This window comes from Sus scrofa, chromosome 14 (assembly GCF_054392235.1).
Source record: "Sus scrofa isolate SSC_HxYL_T2T_F1_AM1 chromosome 14, Sscrofa_HxYL_maternal_Yorkshire_Landrace_v2.0, whole genome shotgun sequence".
NCBI classification, from domain to species: Eukaryota; Metazoa; Chordata; class Mammalia; order Artiodactyla; family Suidae; genus Sus; species Sus scrofa.
In genome coordinates, this window is record NC_139396.1 from 54089506 (window position 1) to 54110105 (window position 20600).

A 20600-nucleotide genomic window follows, 5' to 3' on the forward strand; every position below is an offset into this window, starting at 1 on the left:
GAATATATATGGATGAATAACTGAATCACTGTGCCATACAGCAGAAATTAACACAACATTGTAAATCAACCATACTTCAGTAACATTTTTTTAAAAAGACATTTTCCTTCATAACTGCATCAGCATTATTACACTTAAGGTATATAATTTAATATCTAGTCCATGTTTAATTCAAGATGGATAGATTTAATAATAGAGTTTTGAAAACAACTTTTTAGGGTACTAAACTGATTTCTAGTAATGACGAAAATATGGATTAATGACATTTTGGTGTGTCACCTTAATACTTTGGGGTGGTGTATATGCCATTCATACCACTGCACAATGATGAAAATATCAGTAACAAGAAGAGATTTTTTTTTTCTTTTTATGGCCGCACCTCCAAGCATATGGAAGTTCCCGGGCTAGGGGTCAAATTGTATCTGCAGCTGCCAACTGCCACAGCAACGTGCAGGTGCCACAGCCACAGCAACACTGGAACCATTCCTAATCTGCAACCTATGCTGCAGCTTGTGGCAATGCTGGATCCTTAACCCACTGAGCGAGGCCAGGAATTGAACCCTCATTCTCACAGACGCTGTCAGGTTCTTAATCTCCTGAGCCACAATAAAAATTCTTTCCTTTAATTCTTAAAACTATCCTTTGAAGTTTTATAGATTAAAAAAAACTAAAGCCCAGAGAGGTTGGTAAGTCTCTCCTGATCACACAGCCAGGAAGTGCAGAGGTGGTATTTAAATCTACTTGTATATGACTCCAAACCCACCACTCAGCATGCTGCTTTCTTGTGTTATGACACTTAATCCAATTTTTAGGCTTCTACAAGTGGACCAAAGAGAAGAAAAGCATACTGGCAAGGAAGTGTAGATTGGCCATGTAGATTTGTTTGTAGAGGGAGTACTTCTGACCTCCTGTGCTTATGTGCAAAGGAATAAAGAAGTTTTCAGTCCTTGGGGTCCAAAATCCTACCCAGCACTCAAAGCTAACACATAGAACAGAAAGAGCAGAGCTGTGGCTACAGCCTGTCACATCAGTGGGCCATTGAAACACCCTGTCTGTGTCCCTACCCAGGATTGTTGGCACCCCCTTCTATGTGATGGAGTACTGCTCAGGCCTCACCTACAAAGACCCCTCTCTGCCAGGCCTGGAGCCCAGCCAGAGGCAGGCCATCTACACTGCCATGAACAGAGTCTTGTGTAAGATTCACAGTGTGGACCTCAAGGCCACGGGCCTAGAAGACTATGGGAAACATGGTGAGCATGACACTTCTTGTCTTCTGTGCTGATGTTTCCTTCCTGGTGCCTCTGCTTTCAGGATTCCCATAGTGCCAGGGTTTTAAGGCACCATCGGTAAATGTGAGGTGGGCTCATTAGCTTCCTACATGGAAATCCAGTTTCATTTTAGTGGAGGTATCACCTAGACATTTTATCTTGAGATAAATCCCTTCATGGACTACAGAATCTCTTTTCCCTGCAACTTCTGTCTCTCTGTATCATTTAAATCTTTCTTTTTTTCCCCCTGATGTTGGCCAAAAGTATTTAAGATACATATCTTCTCTGTTTTTCACCATTGTATTTAAATATTCAACAGGGATAAATTTTTAAAAAGTTGTTATGCCAAGGTATTTGTTTGTATAGTTTTTTTCTGCTTTTTTCTTCTTTTTTTGTTCTCTTTTAATGTCTGAGAGTTCCAGCTGTTCCTCATCCTTGTAGGCACTTGATATTGTCAGATTTTCCCTTTTTCTTTATTTTTTTTTGAAGCATTGTATTGAAATGTATCATTTTATGAATTTTTACAAATGCACACAGTTGTTTTTCTTTTTTTTTTTTTTTCCTTTTTGTCTTTTTAGGGCTGCACCAGCAGCATATGCAAGTTCCCAGGCTAGGGGTCAAATCAGAGCTACAGCTGCCGGCCTATGCTACAGCCACAGCAACACTAGATCCGAGCCACATCTGCGACCTACACCACAGCTAATGGCACTGCTGGATCCTTAACCCACTGAGCCAGGCCAGGGATTGAATACACGTCCTCATGGAGACCATTTGGGTTTGTTAACCACTGAGCCACGATGGGAACTCCCTGCACACAGTTTTATAACCACCATCATAACTGTCTCTGTGCTTTTGCATGCAGAAACTTTAGCATGAGCCAAAGAGTTTCACTTTGACTGCCCTGAAGAGTTAAAGATTATCTAACTCTTGATAAATATGCGTTCCTGGCCATAGTCGAAAAGAATCTCTCAGCTAAGCTCTATTTTCTTCTTTCTCTGTGTTTAACCAAAATGTGCCTTTTCTCTCTAGGACTATATCAAAGGCTGCAGTTTATGACCAATGTACATCAACTTCCTAACATATTTCTACCAAGTTACCTAAAATTCCATCATTCCGTAGACACATAATCTGAATTTTCAGAACTAACAGTTTGAGAAATTTTGCTCCCACAGAACAGGACTTCCTAGCCCTAGTTGAAGGGGTTTTCCACTTCTTCCAGGTGCAGTCAGATCCATATCATCCTCCCATCTGCTAACCTGTTGACCAGAGTGACCAACTTAGTGGGGTTTCTCTCCATCTTGGTGGTCTCACTGGAAAATATTTACAATAAAAATTTATTTGCTGTTTATCTGAAATTCCATTTTAACTGAGCATCCTGTATTTTGTCTGGCAGCCCTAGTTACTAGTAAAAGGGCCAACAACCAAGATAACAGATGTTGCCTATATTGATCCATTGTTTCAAGATGGAAAGAGCCCTGAACCAGAAGTCAGGTCCTAATTTGTGGGATGACCTTGGGCAAGTTCCATTACTTTGTCATAGTTTTCTCAACTTTAAGTAAAGTTTCAGTAAAAAAGCCCTGCCCTGCCCCCCTCACATGGCAATGTGAAAAGGCAAAGGAGATGGCAGTTGTCCCAGTGCTTTGAATGGAAATAAAGTCATAAGGAGCAGTGGGCAGTGTGACCTCCCATCCTGCAATGGAGAGACAGCAGCTTAAGGAGGGCTCTCCTAAGTGCTGAGTGGATCCTTTGCCCTTTATCTTTAAAGTAGACTGTTTTGATGCACTTACCACTACCCATTAGCTTGACAAAGAGAGCAGAAATCTGGTGTGATTTTCTGACCCACAGCCAGCCTCTTTGGCCATTGACTGTGTTTTGAGCCTGACTACATAAAGCAGCTTCCTCAGATTTCATTCACTAATCCAGCTACAGGGCCATCAGATCTTCCTTTTCATGCTTGGAATTTCTCAAGTTATGCCAGGAACCCACCTGCTGGATGGGGCACTGGTTTTATATAGATCGTACACAATTTATGTAAATTCAGTATATTTGAATACATTAAATATTTGAATAAATTTAAATGTTTATTTGCACAAGTGAAGATTATCTCTGAAAGGATGCTGAAGAAATTGGTCACATGGGTTGCCTTTGGGGAAAAAGGGCTTACTACCTGGTCAGAGGCTTGGGAGAAAGTCTTTATTGTACTCCTTTGTGTTACTTTAATTTCAAGCCATGTGAATATATGATTTATTGAAGAGAACACATTTAAATTTGTAAAGGAAAGAAAAAGCACACAAACATGATCTCTAATCAAAAGGGACTTTTGACAAAGATCCTTTAGGTACAGTCTAGTTACCACAAAGAACCTTTCCACTAAAGACTTGCAGGGAGCCCATAATCCTCTTTTCTCATCCTAGAGTGCAGGCTGCTTTGGGAAGGAAGGGCGTTTTAGAGTCTTGGCAGGCCCGCTCAGGACCAGTGGCCAACAGAGCCGGAGACCCAGGGCCAGCTGCCTCTGCTTCCCATGAGAAGGGAATGTGTGTAGCATGGGTGGTGTGTATGCATGGGGGTGGGGAGGATGTCCTAAATCCATGTAGAAGATTTTCCTGAGGGGCTCCTCCCACAAAGGCCCAGTGGTGACTTTTGTGTTTTACTTATTATGAGAATTTTCAAATTCATGGGAACTTGCAATAGTACAATGAATAACTACATTCCCATGACTGATTTTAACAGCGGTTAACTTGCCATCGTTTATCTCTTTCTATATCTATATATCTGCATGATTAACAAAGTTGTAGAGACCCTGAGACTTGACTCCCATGTACTTCAGTATGCATTTCCTAAAAATAAGGGCGTCCCTCGGTACCATTATCATATCCAAGTAAATTTATTTTCCCAGAATACCTAAAACCCAGTCCATATTTCAAGATTTCTTCATTATCCTCCTTGTATCTTTTATAAGTGAGTTTCGTCTTATTTTGTTTTGTTCTGTTTTTAGTTTGTTTTCCAGATCAGGATCTGATCAAGGAATCTAGAACAGCACCTACTCTGGGTTTTTTTTTTGCTGTTGTTGTCTTTTTTAGGGCCGCACTAGCGGCATATGGCGGTTCCCAGGCTAGGGGTTCAGTCGGAGCTGTGGCCACCCACTGGCCTATGCCACAGCCACAGCAATGCCAGATCTGAGCTGCATCTATGACCTATACCACAGCTCGTGGCAATGCCAGATCCTTAACCCACTGAGCGAGCCCAGGGATTAAACCAGCGTCCTCATGGGTACTCGTCAAGTTTGTTAACTGCTGAGCCACGACGGGAACTCCCCCTGGTTTTTTTAAATGAAATTTTTTTTTTTTGTCTTTTTTTTTGTTGTTGTTGTTGTTATTTCTTGGGCTGCTCCCGCGGCGTATGGAGGTTCCCAGGCTAGGGGTCGAATCGGAGCTGTAGCCACCGGCCTATGCCAGAGCCACAGCAACGCGGGATCCGAGCCAAGTCTGCAGCCTACACCACAGCTCACGGCAACGCCGGATCGTTAACCCACTGAGCAAGGGCAGAGACTGAACCCGCAACCTCATGGTTCCTAGTCAGATTCGTTAACCACTGCGCCACGACGGGAACTCCCTTAAATGAAATTTTTAAAGGACCAAGTCAATTGTGTTATGATTTGAATATTATCTTATGGTGTCATTTACTGCTGTCTTCTATTTCCTGATATTCTGTAAACTGGAAGTTAGTTCTAAAGGTTTGATTTGTTTGGGGTTAAATTCCTGTGGATATTGATCTCCACCTCTTACAGTCCTGCTGGGTCCTCTCAATTGTGTCTGGATGTGTACAGTGGAATCCACAGAAGGAGTCCTATCTTTCTGTCTTCTTCAAGCTTCCGGGAAACACTCGTCTCTCAAATGAGGGGTGAGGGCTTGGCTTAGAGCTAGGGGCTTGATGTGTTGTTTATTAGTTTTTAGTCATTTTAATAGTGTCAATTAGAAGTTGTCAGTTGACACCTATTAACAGTGACAGTAATAATGGCCACCATTCATTGAGCAGCCTTGTGTGTTTGGCATGTTATATATGAGTTTCATTTGGGCTTCTCAACAGTCCTAGGAAAGTAGGTGTTAGTACACTCATTGTACAGATGAAGCAGTGAAGGCTTAGAAGTGTCAAATTAATCGAAAAGCTTGACTGTGAGCTAGGTGACTCCAGAACTCCTGCTAGTTTACACTCCCAGTTGTAATTTGCAAGTTTCTCAATTCTGGTAACTCTCGGGTTTCTTAGTAAGGAACTGAATAATAGCAAATACTCATGCGGTACTTATTCCAGGAACAGTTGCAGGGACTTTACATATTTTATCCTCCCAACAACTCTATGGACCATCTCATCAATGAAGAAACTAAGGAATAGAGAGGTTAAATAACCTGCATGAGATCACACAGAGAATAGCAGAGCTGCAAACCAAACCCAGACTGTCCACCCCAGAGTCCATGTTCTAAGCCAATCACTGCCCTTTAGCCAAAAAGGGATTTTTTTTTTTTCTTTTTAGGGCCACACCCAGGCTAGGGGTTCAATAGGAGCTGTAGCCACCCACTAGCCTACGCCAAGCCATAGCAACTCAGGATCTGAGCCCATCTGTGACCTACACCACAGCTCACGGCAACTCCAAATCTTTAACCCACTGAGTGAGGCCAGGGATCGAACCTGCAAACTCATGATTCCTAGACCAATTTGTTTCTGCTGCACCACGATGGGAGCTCCCAAAAAGGGAATTATTAAAAGCTGTTAGGAAGCTCATAGGATCTCTAAGAAGGCTATGGATCAGGCTGAGAGGCTATGTGGCTGTGACCAATGCCCAGATCACAGGGATCCAGCCAAGACAAAACAGCATTGGCTTTCAGGTTGAGGGGGCAGGACCACTGTGCAGGAAATCCTTCATTCATGGGAAGATGAATCCTCAGGGTGTTACAAAGGGTTTCACTGCACTGTTGATTTTTGAAACCTCTGGAGGTTGCTGAAATGGCATACCATGTTCTAATCCTCTTTCCCTCAGGGGACTATATTACCCGCCAGGTGCAAACATGGATCAAACAGTATAGAGCCACGGAAACCAGCACCATCCCGGCAATGGAGAGGCTCATCGAGTGGCTGCCACTCCACCTTCCCAGTCAGCAGAGGACCACTGTGGTGCATGGGGACTTCAGGTCAACTCCGCCTGAGAAGGGCTGACATTCAGATGTAGAAAGCAATGGCAAGGGCATATGAAAGAGAAATTAAGCAGCTGGTCTTGAAGGCCCAGTTAATACTTGAGAATTATTGGCTGCATGGGCTCTCTCTGTGCTTAGCTTTGCAGGCAGGGTTTCTCAGCTTTGGTACCATTGACATTTGGCCAGATGATTCTCGATGAGGGGGGCTGGCCTGTGCTGTACACCCCCCGACCCAGGTCCCAAGGTATAAGCACAGGTTCCAGTTGTAACTACTGTACAACACATGACTCCAAAACTGCAGGCCTGTCAACGGTAACAGATTTGTTTTTAGTCATGAATCTGCAGTCTGGCGACAGGATGGCTTGCTTGTCTGAGCCACTGGGGTGGCTCTCAGGTCGGGGGCTGGAATCACCTGGGCTTGCTCACACACCTGCCCAGGGACAGAAGAGACATGAACAGCTGAGCTCCCTAAACCTCTCTCTTTCCCTGTGGTTCCCCACATGGTCTCTCCAGTGTGGCAACTTCTAGGGAGCTGACTTCTTACCTGAAGGCTCAGGGCTGCAAAGGTGTGTGTTCTGAGGAGAGAGTGTTGGGCAGGAGCTGATCACCTTTTCTCTCCTGGTCTCAGGGGTCACTTAGCACCACTTCCAGCTTCATTATAGTTGTCAGCAGTGAGATGCTTCACGGGTTGAAGGGTTAGATCTTCCTTTTGCAGACCTGTATAAGACCATCTCAGGGAATGATTAATTACCAGAACCCAGACATGGTCACTGTGTGGAGAGGGCCACCTGATCAAAGCTGTGGCCCTCAGGAGAGGAATGCATTTGCCCCTCAGTGACCTGCTGAGGGAGGTAGGGAACTAATACTCAGGCCCCCTTCCCATCTCCAGCTGGTGTCTCCGTTGGCCCAGCCCAGCTGAACCAGAGGGCAGGCAGCTGGCTCCAGGGCCCATAGGGCATAGAGAGGTGGGGAGTGCATCTTCAGGGGTCAACACGAGACACCCAGCATGGAATACACCCTCTAAGTTTCTTAGCGCTGTCTCCATTCTGTGGCTCCTTTAGGCTGGACAACCTGCTTTTCCACCCGGAAACGAATGAGGTGCTTGCTGTCCTTGATTGGGAACTTTCTACCTTAGGCGACCCCCTTGCTGATGTGGCCTATAGCTGCCTGGCTCACTACCTGCCATCCAGTTTTCCCATTCAGCCAGGTAGGAACTGCGCCGGGGGCAAAAGAGATGTAGCCAGCTCCATTCTCAAAGGACAGTGCAAACTCAGTGGACATTTGTGATTGGGCTACTTTGTGAAACTGAGGTATGGAGTGTTTCTTCTACAGCATCATTTTAATGACAGCATAGGATTTAATTGTTATAGAATTAGCCTTATCAAGGCATTTGTTTTGATTCCTATTTAGATATTTGTTTCCAGGCTTTTTTTTTTAATATCACCTCCCCCATGCTTCCACAAAAAGGCAGTAATACTATAATTCCTTGGAATGGAATATATTATATGCTTCTAAACCATCAAAGTGTTACAAATGAAAGAAATTGGTAAAGATTTTTATTTGTTGCAGTTATCGTTTTCATAATTTGGTGAGATCTTTCTTTGAATATGGTTTTTATCAAATTATTGATAGAAAATAAAATGCATCCACCCTGAACTGTGGTCCAGATAGACATGGAAGCCCCTCATTCCTTCCTTTATTGCCAATTTAAATCTGAAACTTTTAGACTTGTGAATAATAGCTTCATGCTTAGATTCCACCCATCTTAAAATGATGAGCTATAATCCTTTGAACTGGTTGTGAACCTCATTTCCAAGGGACAGAGTGATTTTCGGAATTCAGATACTTGTGGCCACAGGGGAGTGTGGGGCTGTTGTCTAGTCAAGGCTGTGTCTGTCGCCTCAGGTTTGGGGGACTGTGATTTGACCAAGCTGGGAATCCCTACAGCAGAGGAGTATTTCAGGATGTACTGTCTTCACATGGGGATACCGCCCACCGAGAACTGGAACTTCTACATGGCTTTCTCCTTTTTCCGCATAGCTGCTATCCTACAGGGAGTCTACAAGCGCTCACTCACAGGTACTGGGGGCCTGGGAAGGTGAATCACAGCCAAGGGACTTCTCCCTCAGAAACCCTCCTGTGACTGAACTACTAGATTCAGTGAGCTCAATCATTTATTATTAAGGGTATATTTTATATATATATATATAAATATATATTAAATATATAAAAATATACATAATATTTAACATTGTTTTGAAATATATAATCATTTATTATTAAGGGTATATTATATATACATAAATATATATATAATACATATATATAATATATATAAATATATAAACATATAATATTTAAAATTGTTTTGAAATTATTAAAATAAGGTACAAAACCCTTTTAAAGTAAAAACATACATGATAAGAATTCAATTATATAGAAGAATATAGAATCATTTTCCATTCTTCTCAGTATCATTTCTCAAAAATAAGAGCCACTATTAAAGAGTTTGGGGCCCCCCAATTTTTCTACATGTCTGTTACCTCTCTCCATCCTGCTTTCCAAGTTGTATAAAAATGTGATTATATGTATTTTTCAGTACCTTGATTTAAAAATTTTTCATGCTTAGGAATTCCTATGAAATATTTGTGTGTGTGTATGTATTTGACACCTATATAAGGCAAATCTGTTGGGTTTTTTTTTTCCATTTAACAATGACTTATTGAGACCTTTGCTTGTGAATATGTAGAGATCTATATCAGTCTTTTTTTTTTTTTTTTTTTGGTCTTTTTAGGGCCGAATCTGGGCACATAGAAGGTCCCAAGCTAGGGGTTGAATAGGAGCTGTAACTGCCAGCCTACACCACAACCACAGCAACGCCGGATCCTTAACCCACTGAGCAAGGCCAGGGGTCGAACCCCAGTCCTCATGGATACTAGTCGGATTCGTAACCTGCTGAGCCACAATGGGAACTCCCATTATGTTTGAACTTTTGAGAAGAAAAGTTAAGTATGGCTACTTAGAACTGATGATTAGAGTGTGTGTGTGTGTTTGTGTATGGCACAATGTTATTAGGTTTCTTTGGTTTGTTTGGTTTTTTGGCTGCACCTGTGGCATGCGGAAGTTCCTGGGCCAGGGATCAAACCCGAGCCACAGTAGTGACAATGCCAAATCCTTAACTGCTAGGCCATGGAATTTTCCTATTAGTTTTAATTCTAAATTTTACAGGGTAACAGATGAAATAATCTACATCCTAAATTGTTTAAGAAGATAGAAAAGGCAGATTAAATTTCTGATGTGTAAGGAAGGCAAGTAGAAGCAAGCATATAGAATCTACTGAAAAGACCTAGAAACAGTGAGTGACACAGTAGCATTAAGTACCCCTAATTAACCACATTATAATCTCTAAATTCCATTCCCAACAGAAGGAACTGGGACTCCTCCAAGAAGTGGCTGATTTCAGGTCTAGGGCAGAATATCTCAAGATGAACCTGGAACATCTTGACATACCAGAAAGCAGGGGGGTTGTTAAGATTGGGAGGGTCGTATTCGAAAGTCTCAGGAGTCAACTTGAATAGGTTCCCACTTGTTAATGACAGGAACTTGGAGCACTAGTAAGAATGACAGCCAAAATGGAGGGAACACATCAAGTGTGTTTAAATCCATGGGTAAAGAGTGATACTAAAACAAAGAGAGAGTCTCATGAGTGGCTTTGGAGGCTGCCAGGGAAGCAACCCGTTATTCTGAAAATCGGTAAATAAAGGGAAAAGAGTCAAACATTCATCCCATCTTTCCTACACAGATATGTCAGGCTCACCAAGTAGTTGATGGGGGAAAGTTTTCCTCTAGAGAAGCACCCTGGACACAGTGATAGAATAAGCATAACACCAATGTGCCCCCCAATACACAAATGGCTCTGGAGAATAAGCATTAGTAGTGCTTACATCACAGAGAGGCAGCCAGACAGTCCATACCTTTTGATGCTTCCCTCAAGAGGCGAACCTGAATCTGATGGAGCTTCTAGTCCCAACCACCAATTTACAGGAAACGGAGGGTTTAGAGGGGCACGTTAACCAGCACTACTGAGGCACAGCCATTCCAAAATCCACTTTCTGGAAAACTTCACAGGGCAAACAATTCAGTTTCTTCAATAAATAAAAAAGGGGCGGGAGGGGGGGAAGAAGTTGCGAACCCATAGATTTAAATGGGACTTAAAAGACATATTAGCCAAAAACAGTATTTAGACCTTATGTAGGTCCCTGTTGCAAAAAAGAAATTATATGAACAATTTTTATGAGACAGTGAAATTTGCATTCTAACTGGATTGTTGATGATATTAAGGAGCCATAGTTAACTGTTGTTTAAGTGTGATAATGAAATTGTTGTGTTTTTTAAAGTCTTTGTTTTTAGACATAAATGAAATATAGACAAAATGACATGGTGTTGGGGATTTACTTCAGTGAAATCCAGGGCAGTAGGGGTGAGGTCTCAATAAGTGGTAATTCCTGGAAATGATATTTTCTCTTCCTTCAGAAGGCATCAGTGCTAAGCCAGCATTTCCCAATTTTTGTTATGGTTTTGTGATGAAAGCTAACTGGGAACTTTTTTTTTTTTTTTAATTTTCAGCATCTTTTATTTTTCCTAGAATATGGATACAGTTAACTGTAGCCGGGCAGTGCTCAATACTATTGAAGCCTCACATTTTAGGTTTACTACCTCAGTATTGTAAATGTGAAATCATATTCCCATATCCAGGAAACTAAAATCTGATGTAAGAAATGTACTCAACAAAAAACGCAGAAAGCTTCACAAAGTTGCATGTCATCCTTGTGCAGGGGCCATGCTAATCTTCTCTATATCATAGCCAGGAATGTTTAATTAAATAGGATGGCTGCGAAATCCAAACAGTGATGAACAGGCCTGATTGCCTGTGGGCATTTTCTGGTGGGCTGCAGAGTTCTGGCTGTGTTCTGCTCCAGTGCCTGGGGATGGCTGGATCAATGTTGGTCATTAAGAATTATCCATTCTCTGTCAGTTGTAGCTCAGCTAAAGAAAAAGAATCATCCATGCCAAAGTCTCTACACCAATTAACCCTGCCAGTCTGTCCTCAAGTTGCCTATCAGGAAGCCCTTTGAAACCTTCCAAGATCCTGTGAGCCACTGGTGTGGCCTCAAGCTTCCCTCAGTTCAGAGGCAAAACACCCCAGGTGTTTGCCACCACACAGAAAAATGAGTGCTGTCTGTCCTTCCCGGCCTATCTTCCTCTGATCCTGGTTGTTCACTCCCTCCCCTCCCACCTGGAAAGCCAGCACGCATACTGAGGAGGTGCCTTAGTTTTCTCACATAAAAACAGTGAAGTCTGTTTTTTGAAAGAATTGGATAAGATCATTTGATGAGGGGAAAAAATTCAACTTTTGAATAAAAATATGATTTCTGTACATTTATCTTCTTAATCAGCTGTTAAAGTCATTTTTTCTCTTTGAACAGCTGAGATCCTTGGTGTTGCCCTGAGAAAGTGGGGTTTGGAGAAAGAGGTTGTGTTTCAAAGGCATTCTCTCTGTGGGCTCATCCTTAGGTTGGCAGGAGGACCACAGTGTCCAGAGACTGGGGACTGATTTATGGTCTGTGGCAGCCAACCTCAAGTATCACTTTCCTTCATTAATAAGTGGGTGCTGAAGTTTAAGTTTCTTGTAGATGCTACTGAAATTCTAGAAAGGAAAAAATGCTGGTGACTGCAATTTAGGAAGATGCCAGTGATACAGTCTTTTCTGCTGGGACTACATTTGGGAAAATATATTGGAACTGAAAGTTTTAAGTCAACCCAAGCTCATACAAGTGGCTTTCTAAGAGTCAAAGAAAGCATCACCAATTAAGGTGATGATAATTAAGAAAATATTTTATACCCGCTTTTAAAAAAAGAAAACCATTACAAATAACAGTGAATGTAAGGGGAGGGTACTTTTCCCTTCGATGAGATGTGTACAGCCTTAAGTAATGAGGGGAAAATGTAGCCCACTTGTGCTCAGTGGCCCTCACTGTGCATCTGTGACTTTGGGAAGGGGATTGCCTGATTCCTGACTGGCCCGCCAAGCCTGGGTCCTTATCCAGCACCCAGAGGGGCTGAGGAAAGACTTGCTGAGGTCCAGAGGGCTGCATCCTCTGCTATGTAGTGGGTGGATCTCGTTCCTTATTTGTAAGGAATAGCTTAATATCTTTAATACCAAAGCTGCATAAAAATGGTTCTTTTGAGAATTAGCACTTGTCCATGGCAGGAGCCAGAAGTAAAATAGACCTTTGCAAAGATCCACTTATTGATACATAGGAAATGAGGAAAATAGTCTTTTGAGAACATGGAAATGCGAAAAGGAATCCAGGAGAGCTGGCTGTGAAAAAGCCCACTATAAATATGAGGCAATAGTCACGGTATAAGGAGATGCATAGATGGGTCCCAGATACCTGAGTGAAAGAAGCTGCACTGAAAATATGATGTATGTATTTATGTGACATTCTAAAAAATACAAACTACAGGAATGGAAATCAGTATTGTTGCCTAGGGGTAGGGGAAAAGGTACAAAGGGACACCATGGAAACTTGGGGCTGATGGGAATATATATATACTGTATCTTGATAGCAGTGGTGGTTGCCTGACTAAACTCACAGAATTGTGCACTTCATAAAGAGAATATACTATACATTAAGTTTTTTCAAAAATCATTTAAAAAAATTCTTGGCGCCCCATTAAATAAAGAAACAGCATGACTAGAATGAGTTCTGCGATGCTGATGATGGTGTTGATCTAGATCAAATGGTGCTCAGAAACTGGCTCTGAATCCAATACCCTGTGACACAGTTATTATCAGTTTTGTGGCAGGGCTTCCTGTAACCCACTGGTGACAGCAGAAGTGATTTGGGGGAATTCCTGATTTGGTTTCTTTAGGAGGAGAAGAGGTTGAGAGCAGGGAGCAGGCCAACTGAGTTCAACTTCAGGCTCCCATCCCAAGAATGTAAGCTTGGGCACATCTCCTCCCTAAAACCCAGATCCTTGTCTGTAAAGTGGGGATTAAAACAGTCATACAGCTCCAGGAATTCAGTGAGCTGTAGTAATACATGTCAAGCACTTAGCACTGAGTCTGGTGCATGTCAAGTGCTCAGCAAGTGGCAGTAGCTGCTGATGTAACAATAATATTGTCCATGCTAGCATTACTATTCCAGGTTGTTTGGGGGGGGTACTTACTGCTTTTCTTTGCCTCTGCTTAGGGCAAGCAAGCTCAGCGACCGCGGAGCAAAGTGGAAAGCTGACTGAATTTATGTCTAACCTGGCATGGGATTTCGCAGTCAAAGAAGGATTCCGGGTATTCAAAGAGATGCCACCCACCAAACCATTAACAAGGTCCCACCACACGTGGGCCAGGCCACAGTTCCTGCCGAGGACCCTGGGCAGGAGGAGTTATGTCACCTCGACAGACTCTTCCCCAGCTCATGCCTCAAAGGGAGCTCTGGTCTTCTCTCCAGAAGGCCTTTCCCCACCAGTCCGGGAGGTGTATCAGCGGCTGAAGCAGTTTATAGAGCGACATGTGTACCCTGCTGAGCCAGAGCTGCAGAGTCACCAGGCGTCAGCTGAGAGGTGGACCCCTTCCCCTCTGGTTGAAGATCTCAAGGTAAAGCAGCCTTTCGAGAGGTGGGGAGACCACGTTAGCACAGCCCAGCCTCAGCTGGCCCACCGGCCGCATCTGCTTCCTCCCAGGCAGTGAAGAGACGGGAGGGCTGATTGATCTCCTCTCTCCGTCGTGTTCAAAAAGAGCCAGCTCTAGGTCACTCAGTTTCACTTCACTGCCCCTTCTGTGTGACCCTGTCGTGGCCTATAGCTGTACCTAGGCAGAGGAATGCCAGGTCTGTGGTTTAAAACCCTGGGGCAGGTGGCTCATTTTATGCATATTTGAATCATGTCAATTTGAAACAAAGTGATATTAATTACGTCCATTAAATAAGTCTCTCTTTAAAGAATTCATAATATCAAAGCTAAACGGCCATATCAACTATAAACTGTTTATGCTACTGGCACATAGTAATACCACTTTAGCTGGTAACAGAAATGCCTGCTGTTCTTTGTCAGTGGAAATGAATCTGACTAGCATCCATGAGGTCGCAGGTGTGATCCCTGGCCTCAGTGGGTTAAGGATCTGGCATTGCTGTGGCTGTGGTGTAGGCCAACAACTCCAGCTCCAGTTTGACCCCCTAGCCTGGGAACCTCTATATGCCATGAGTACGGCCCTAAAAAGACAAAATGATAATAATAATTTAGTTTATTAGGCTCACAGCTCTTTTTTTTTCTATTATATACTAATAGATATTATTCCTATTTTAACAAAGTTGTTTGAATCTCACACTTTATATAATTTAATTATTTCTCACCCTAGCATGTCAGAGCCTGGAGATGGACCCCCAGGTGTGTGGGTGCACCATAATTTGTCCACCTTTTCCTTCGCTGAGGGACACTCTGGGGATCTTAGTCTAGGTCACCCCAGGTCACTTAAGCTTCAAAGAACATTTCCTACCTGCTAACATGGATGGAGGCTGAAGAGCCAGTTGAAGGAGACAGTAAAGCCAAGGGAAGGCCAGCTACAGGGAGCATGGCCAAGGCTGTCACTAGTGCAGGGGCCAGGAGATCTGGATGCCTCCTTAGGACTTGAAATTTGAACTGGGAGTTTTCGGCTGGCTGGGCATAATTCCCATGTTCACGCCTTCACTGTCAGGATGCAGGGTATGTGCCTGACTTCATTCTTCTTCTGCACTGGGATACTTGACACCACTGAAATTTAAACAGTGAGGGTGTTCCTCAGAATAAGAAGGGGTTTGGATCCTGTGCAAGCATATGCAACAAATGCTCTCACCTACTTCTCTGTCCATTTACTGTTTCTGTAGCATCGGTTTTTTGAAGTAAAAAGGATTGGGAAAGCACATACTCATGCTGCAGACACTTCTGGAATCTAAAATGAATGCATAGGAGAAAACTAGATTAGGGAACATTCTACTTCTGGTCATACCTGAAAGGGAATCATAATGACAACTAAGATTTTTGGGTAGAGTGAAGTTGTGGCGCATGGCTTTTATCCAAAATGTCATCACTACCCATATGACAAGTACTTGGTGTTATATACTGCATCTCACAAATCCTGTGAACATTATGAACCACAATTTAAAGATGAGGACTCAAATTTGTCCAGGGACACAGCTAGAAATAATAGCACCCGGACTCAGTCCAGATCTTCTGGGCTCAAATCTGTGGGCTTCCCCCCTCCCACAAGGAGATGACTGTATTCATTTTCTTTTTCTTCCTCTTCTCAGAACTCCCTTGCTTCTTACTTCTCCCTTCTCTTCCTGCTTTGTTTGTTTTAACTAATCTGTCCTTCTTCGTCACTACACTCTGAGCTAGTTAGCTTAACACATCAACGAGACCAGTGTGTGTGCTGATTCTAGAAGTATGTGTCATAGAGACCGGGCCCAACGTAATGTACAAATCAGCCAGCTGGAGCCCTCCCAGTGGGAAGAATATCCATAATCATGAATGTTTTGTGCAGCCCTCAGGTTCTGAGTTCAGCACTTCATAGTCTGTGTGTTGCCTCATTTAATCTCCCAAAACCTAGCAAGGTAGGCGCTATGGACACTGGTTGGCTGCCTAGTGTCTCTTCCCCTTTGGGTAGCAGCACCCCAGTTTCCTACAGGGCCTCTCTCCTCACCTTTGGACACAGTCTGGCAGAACTGTCAGTCCAGGTGCCAGCCCAGCCTCCCGGCCAGGCTAGGCCAGCAGGTCTGTCTCTTTTCTGGGACCAGAAGAGTGAATAGTTTTCAAGACAGAAAACAGCTGGTACTCACTCATTGCACAGCAGGACTGCAGAGTATCTGTCCTGTCATCACCTTGAGCTGCCAGGCTCCTATCCATTTCTGAGCCTCATTATCTACTGTGAGCTTCTGATAACCTTCCCACGCCATTCTTTTTTCCCCATCAGTTAGTCACAGTCCATTCCTACTGTAATACTCAGTAGCTATGACTGGGAGGGTGGGTGGTGACATCCAGTTTCACAGATGAGGAAACTGCCATGTGGAGATCCAGTATCCTGGAGTTCCCATTGTGGCTCAGCAGGTTAAGAACCTGATATAGTGTCTGTTCTTGAGGATGTGGGTTTGATCCCTGGTCTTGCTCAGTGAGTTAAGGATTTGGCGTTGACATAAGCTGCAGAATAGATCACAGATGTGGCTTGGATCCCACATTGCTGTGGCTGTGGCAGAGGTCTGCAACTGCAGCTCTGATTTGACCCCTAGCCTGGGAACTTTCATATGCCACAGTGTAGCCGCAAAAAGCAAAACAAGTATGAGAGATCTGGTATCTTGCCCAAGGTCTTCCAGCAGATCTGGCGGGGCAGGGTCTGAACTGGTCAGTCTGACTCGGTCTGGACTCCTGACCCCCAGGCTAGACTTACGACTTTCCCTGTCAGGAGCTACATTCAGAAATCCGGGGTATTTTCCCAGGAACGAAGTTGTGCTTTGTAAAGGAAGCTGGTTTAGAGGATCCCCTTAGGCACCCAGCAGGGCAGCTGAGGCTACTGGGCTGGTTCCTATCATGCTTGCTAAAGGACCCTTTACTCTCTGGTGCTCATGGCTGGAGTTCTAAGCTGTGCAACAGTAATGCTAACCATGATGGATGTGGGGTACGTGGGGTGTCCAGGATATGGACACCGGGGAAGTAAACCACTTTCAGTCAGTTAGGATTTAGCTGTCCCTGGGGACCCTCATATTCTCCTCCCACAGGTCTGCTGAGTTTGTATCTAGCCTGATGGTTTCGATTTGCCTCATTTTCTATGGGCCAAAATAAAATGAAATCACCCACGATGGATCCCTGACCTCTTTTTCCCATGATAGGAGAAAGCCAAGGCCGAAGGACTCTGGAATCTTTTTCTACCCATAGAGACTGATCCTGAGAGAAAATACGGAGCAGGACTGACCAACGTGGAGTATGCACACTTGTGTGAGCTCATGGGCACGTCTCTGTATGCCCCTGAGGTACTCTTTTTTTTTTTTTTTCTTTTCTTTTCAGGGCTGCATCTGTAGCATATGGAGGTTCCCGGGCTATGGGGGGTCCAATCAGAGCTACAGCTGCCAGACTACACAACAGCTGCAGCAACATCAGATCCAAGCTGTGTCTGTGACCTGTACCACAGCTCACAGCAACACCGGATCCTTAACCTGCTGAGCGAGGCCAGGGATCAAACCTGCAACTTCATGGTGCCTAGTGAGATTCATTTCCACTGCACCACGATGGGAACTCCCCCCAGGTACCTTCTTTAACATCTTCTCCCTTGTGGAGGATATCTTGTCCTCCACACAAGCTTAGCCACCTGCCTGGTAGGGCTCCCTCCAGCTGCAGCGGATCTAGGGGCTCCAATGCACACTGACTTCTTTTTTTTTTTTTTTTGCCATTTCTTGGGCCGCTCTCAGGGCATATGGAGGTTCCCAGGCTAGGGGTTGAATTGGAGCTGTAGCCGCTGGCCTACGCCAGAGCCACAGCAACGTGGGATCCAAGCTGCGTCTGCAACCTACACCACAGCTCACGGCAACGCCAGATCCCTAACCCACTGAGCAAGGCCAGGGATTGAACCTGCAACCCCATGGTTCCTAGTTGGATTCGTTAACCATTGCACCACGATGGGAACTCCCAGCACACTGACTTCTTATGAGCGAGGACACCACAGGCAGGAGGCTGGAGCCGGGACAAGGAAGCTGCTGGGGGTGGGCATCTTCCGTGTGAGCACAGCTTGGCTGGCTTCCTTTGGGCCCCGTGCACCAGCTCCAGTTTCCTTTCTCTCTATCAAGGAACTCCTTGGATGAGCTTCAGGGGCTCTGAGCCATTATATTCAAAGTGTCTTGGGTCCTTACATTTCCCTGGGGAGAGGAAGGACTTTCAGTGTCAGAGGGCCTGTGACTTAGGAGTCCTGTCCATGCTTCTGGGCGGTTTGAAGTTTTGAATGTGGATGTGGGAGTCACCGTTACGCCTTCTCTCCTTTTCAGATCTTCAACTGCTCTGCTCCAGACACAGGGAACATGGAGGTTTTGGTGCGGTATGGCACTGAGGAGCAGAAGGCCCGCTGGCTGACTCCCTTGCTGGAGGGAAAGGCCCGCTCCTGTTTTGCTATGACTGAGCCCCAGGTACCTGGTTCCTGGGACTTGGGTCACTCACAGGTGCTCCTTCTCATCAGGCCAGATCCTTGCCTAACCCCATCTGGGCTCTGCCATTTGGGACCATGGTGGGATCCTTGCCAGCTTTAATCAGAATGTGTTCTCACTCAGGTTGCCTCCTCAGATGCTACAAATATCGAGTCTTCCATCCGAGAGGAGGATGGCTTCTATGTCATCAATGGTCACAAGTGGTGGATCTCAGGTATCTGCCTGAAATTCATTTTTCGGTTATACTTACATGAGTCTGCATTTATAAGCATGTCTTCCCTGCCCTGCTGGTGCCTGTGAAACGATGGGAGGGACCAGCTTCATTTCCACTTGACACAAAGGAGATTCTGAGTCTGCTTCCAGCAGAGGCAGCAAATCCTGGGAGAACGAGAGGTTCTTTGGGGGTTACCAGGTGACCCCACATATGGCAGTTCCAGGAATCTCTCATTCCCTCCTGACTCTCTTTGTTCTGCCCTGAGCATCTCCCTTTGGAGAGGCAGGTCCTGTCCTCAGTGGTGATCCTGCTATAAGATCAGCTACAGCAGAAGGACCAGTGGTAATTCTGTCATTCACCAGCTGTTAACTTTGCAGAGACCTCACCTCACTGAGTCCCCACCCCTCCCTGGAAGATCCCTGCTATTATCCCCACTTTACAGAGAAGGAGACTACGATGGAGAAGTGACTTGAGTCACTTGCCTAAGGTAGTAGCCCCCTATTAAAAGTAAGGAATGCAGAGTTCAGGGCTGGCCTGATTCCGAAGCCTGTGCCTAAAGCCATCATGTTCCCACTGCTTGTGATAAAGTAGCAGTTTTCAGCTCCTTGTATCCACATTATATTTTCAGCTAGACTTGGTGCATTAAAAAAAAAATTGATAAAAAAAAAATCTTATGGAGTTCCCATCGTGGCTCAGTGGTTAATGACCCTGACTAGTATCCATGAAGACGCAGGTTAGATCCCTGGCCTTGCTCAGTGGGTTAAGGATCTGGTGTTGCTGTGAGCTGTTGTGTAGGTCACAAATGTGGCTTGGATCCTGTGTTGCTGTAGCTGTGGTGTAGGCCGGCGGCTGCAGCCCCGATTTGACACCTGGCCTGGGAACCTCCATATGCTGAGGGTGCGGCCCTAAAAAGTCAAAAAAAAAAAAAAGCGAAACTTATGATATTGGAGTCTCCTCACTGGGACAAAACCCAGTTGTTATTGCTGGTCAAGAGCCTGCATGTCCTCATTCTGCTCCTGTGAAGTGTTAAAGGATCCTGTCTGCTTGCTGGCTTCAGCTTCCCTGGGCTAGGACTCCATCTGTAGAGTGATCTGATGGCCCTGGTGTCAGATGATGGGGGTCTGTCTCTCTCTTTTCCCGGCAGGCATCCTGGATCCGCGCTGCCAACTCTGCGTGTTTATGGGGAAAACAGACCCACATGCCCCACGCCATCAACAGCAGTCTGTGCTCTTGGTTCCCATGGATACTCCAGGGATAAAAATCATCCGGCCTCTGACAGTGTATGGGCTGGAGGATGCACCAGGTTGGCTCCTGGGAACAGCTCTCCTCTTTGTGTGGGCCTGGACTGGGCCTGGGGAAAGGCTTTGGGCAGCGCTTGCTCCCACTCAGGAAGTTACACCTGTAAGCATATGATGACACTTATAAGGTCACATGCTCCTGCATTTCAGTTCCATATGTGAGTATCAGCCACACAGGCAAATTTCAGACAGGCGTTTATCCTTTTTTTCTCTTCTAAACTTAAATGATAAGCAGAACTCTGTGAGGTAAGGAGGCCACAGAGGACAGAGCAGGGGGCAAGAAGTGCCCCACAGCCTTTCTCTTCCAGATCCCAGCGAGGACAGCTGGCCTGCAGCCCAGGAGAGCCTCTCACAGAGGCTTCTCTCTACTGATGATGTTCACATTTTGTCTTCGGTATTCCCATGGGATCATGACG

At 44.7% G+C, this 20600-nt stretch overlaps 1 protein-coding gene and 1 pseudogene across 24 annotated transcripts in view; one reads left to right on the forward strand and one right to left on the reverse strand.

Moving 5' to 3' along the window:
• ACAD10 (acyl-CoA dehydrogenase family member 10) overlaps positions 1 to 20600 on the forward strand; it is a 49080-nt gene that overhangs the window by 23015 nt on the left and 5465 nt on the right. For 7 of the 24 annotated variants that reach the window (XR_002338858.2, XR_014827390.1, XR_014827389.1 and 4 more), the window contains 9 exons: positions 1069 to 1250; positions 6301 to 6451; positions 7516 to 7661; positions 8360 to 8533; positions 13711 to 14111; positions 17371 to 17511; positions 18517 to 18654; positions 18796 to 18886; positions 20031 to 20189. Coding sequence is in view for 17 of the 24 variants with exons in the window: in XM_021073831.2 (XP_020929490.1) it covers positions 1069 to 1250; positions 6301 to 6451; positions 7516 to 7661; positions 8360 to 8533; positions 13711 to 14111; positions 17371 to 17511; positions 18517 to 18654; positions 18796 to 18886; positions 20031 to 20189 (1583 nt within the window). In the remaining 7 variants the exon portion in view is untranslated. Of the gene's footprint in view, positions 1 to 1068; positions 1251 to 6300; positions 6452 to 7515; positions 7662 to 8359; positions 8534 to 13710; positions 14112 to 17370; positions 17569 to 18516; positions 18655 to 18795; positions 18887 to 20030; positions 20190 to 20600 lie in introns of all 24 variants that reach the window. The other 17 variants (XR_014827388.1, XR_014827393.1, XR_014827391.1 and 14 more) reach the window with 6 other exon arrangements.
• LOC146396565 (U6 spliceosomal RNA) lies at positions 11245 to 11357 on the reverse strand (annotated as a pseudogene).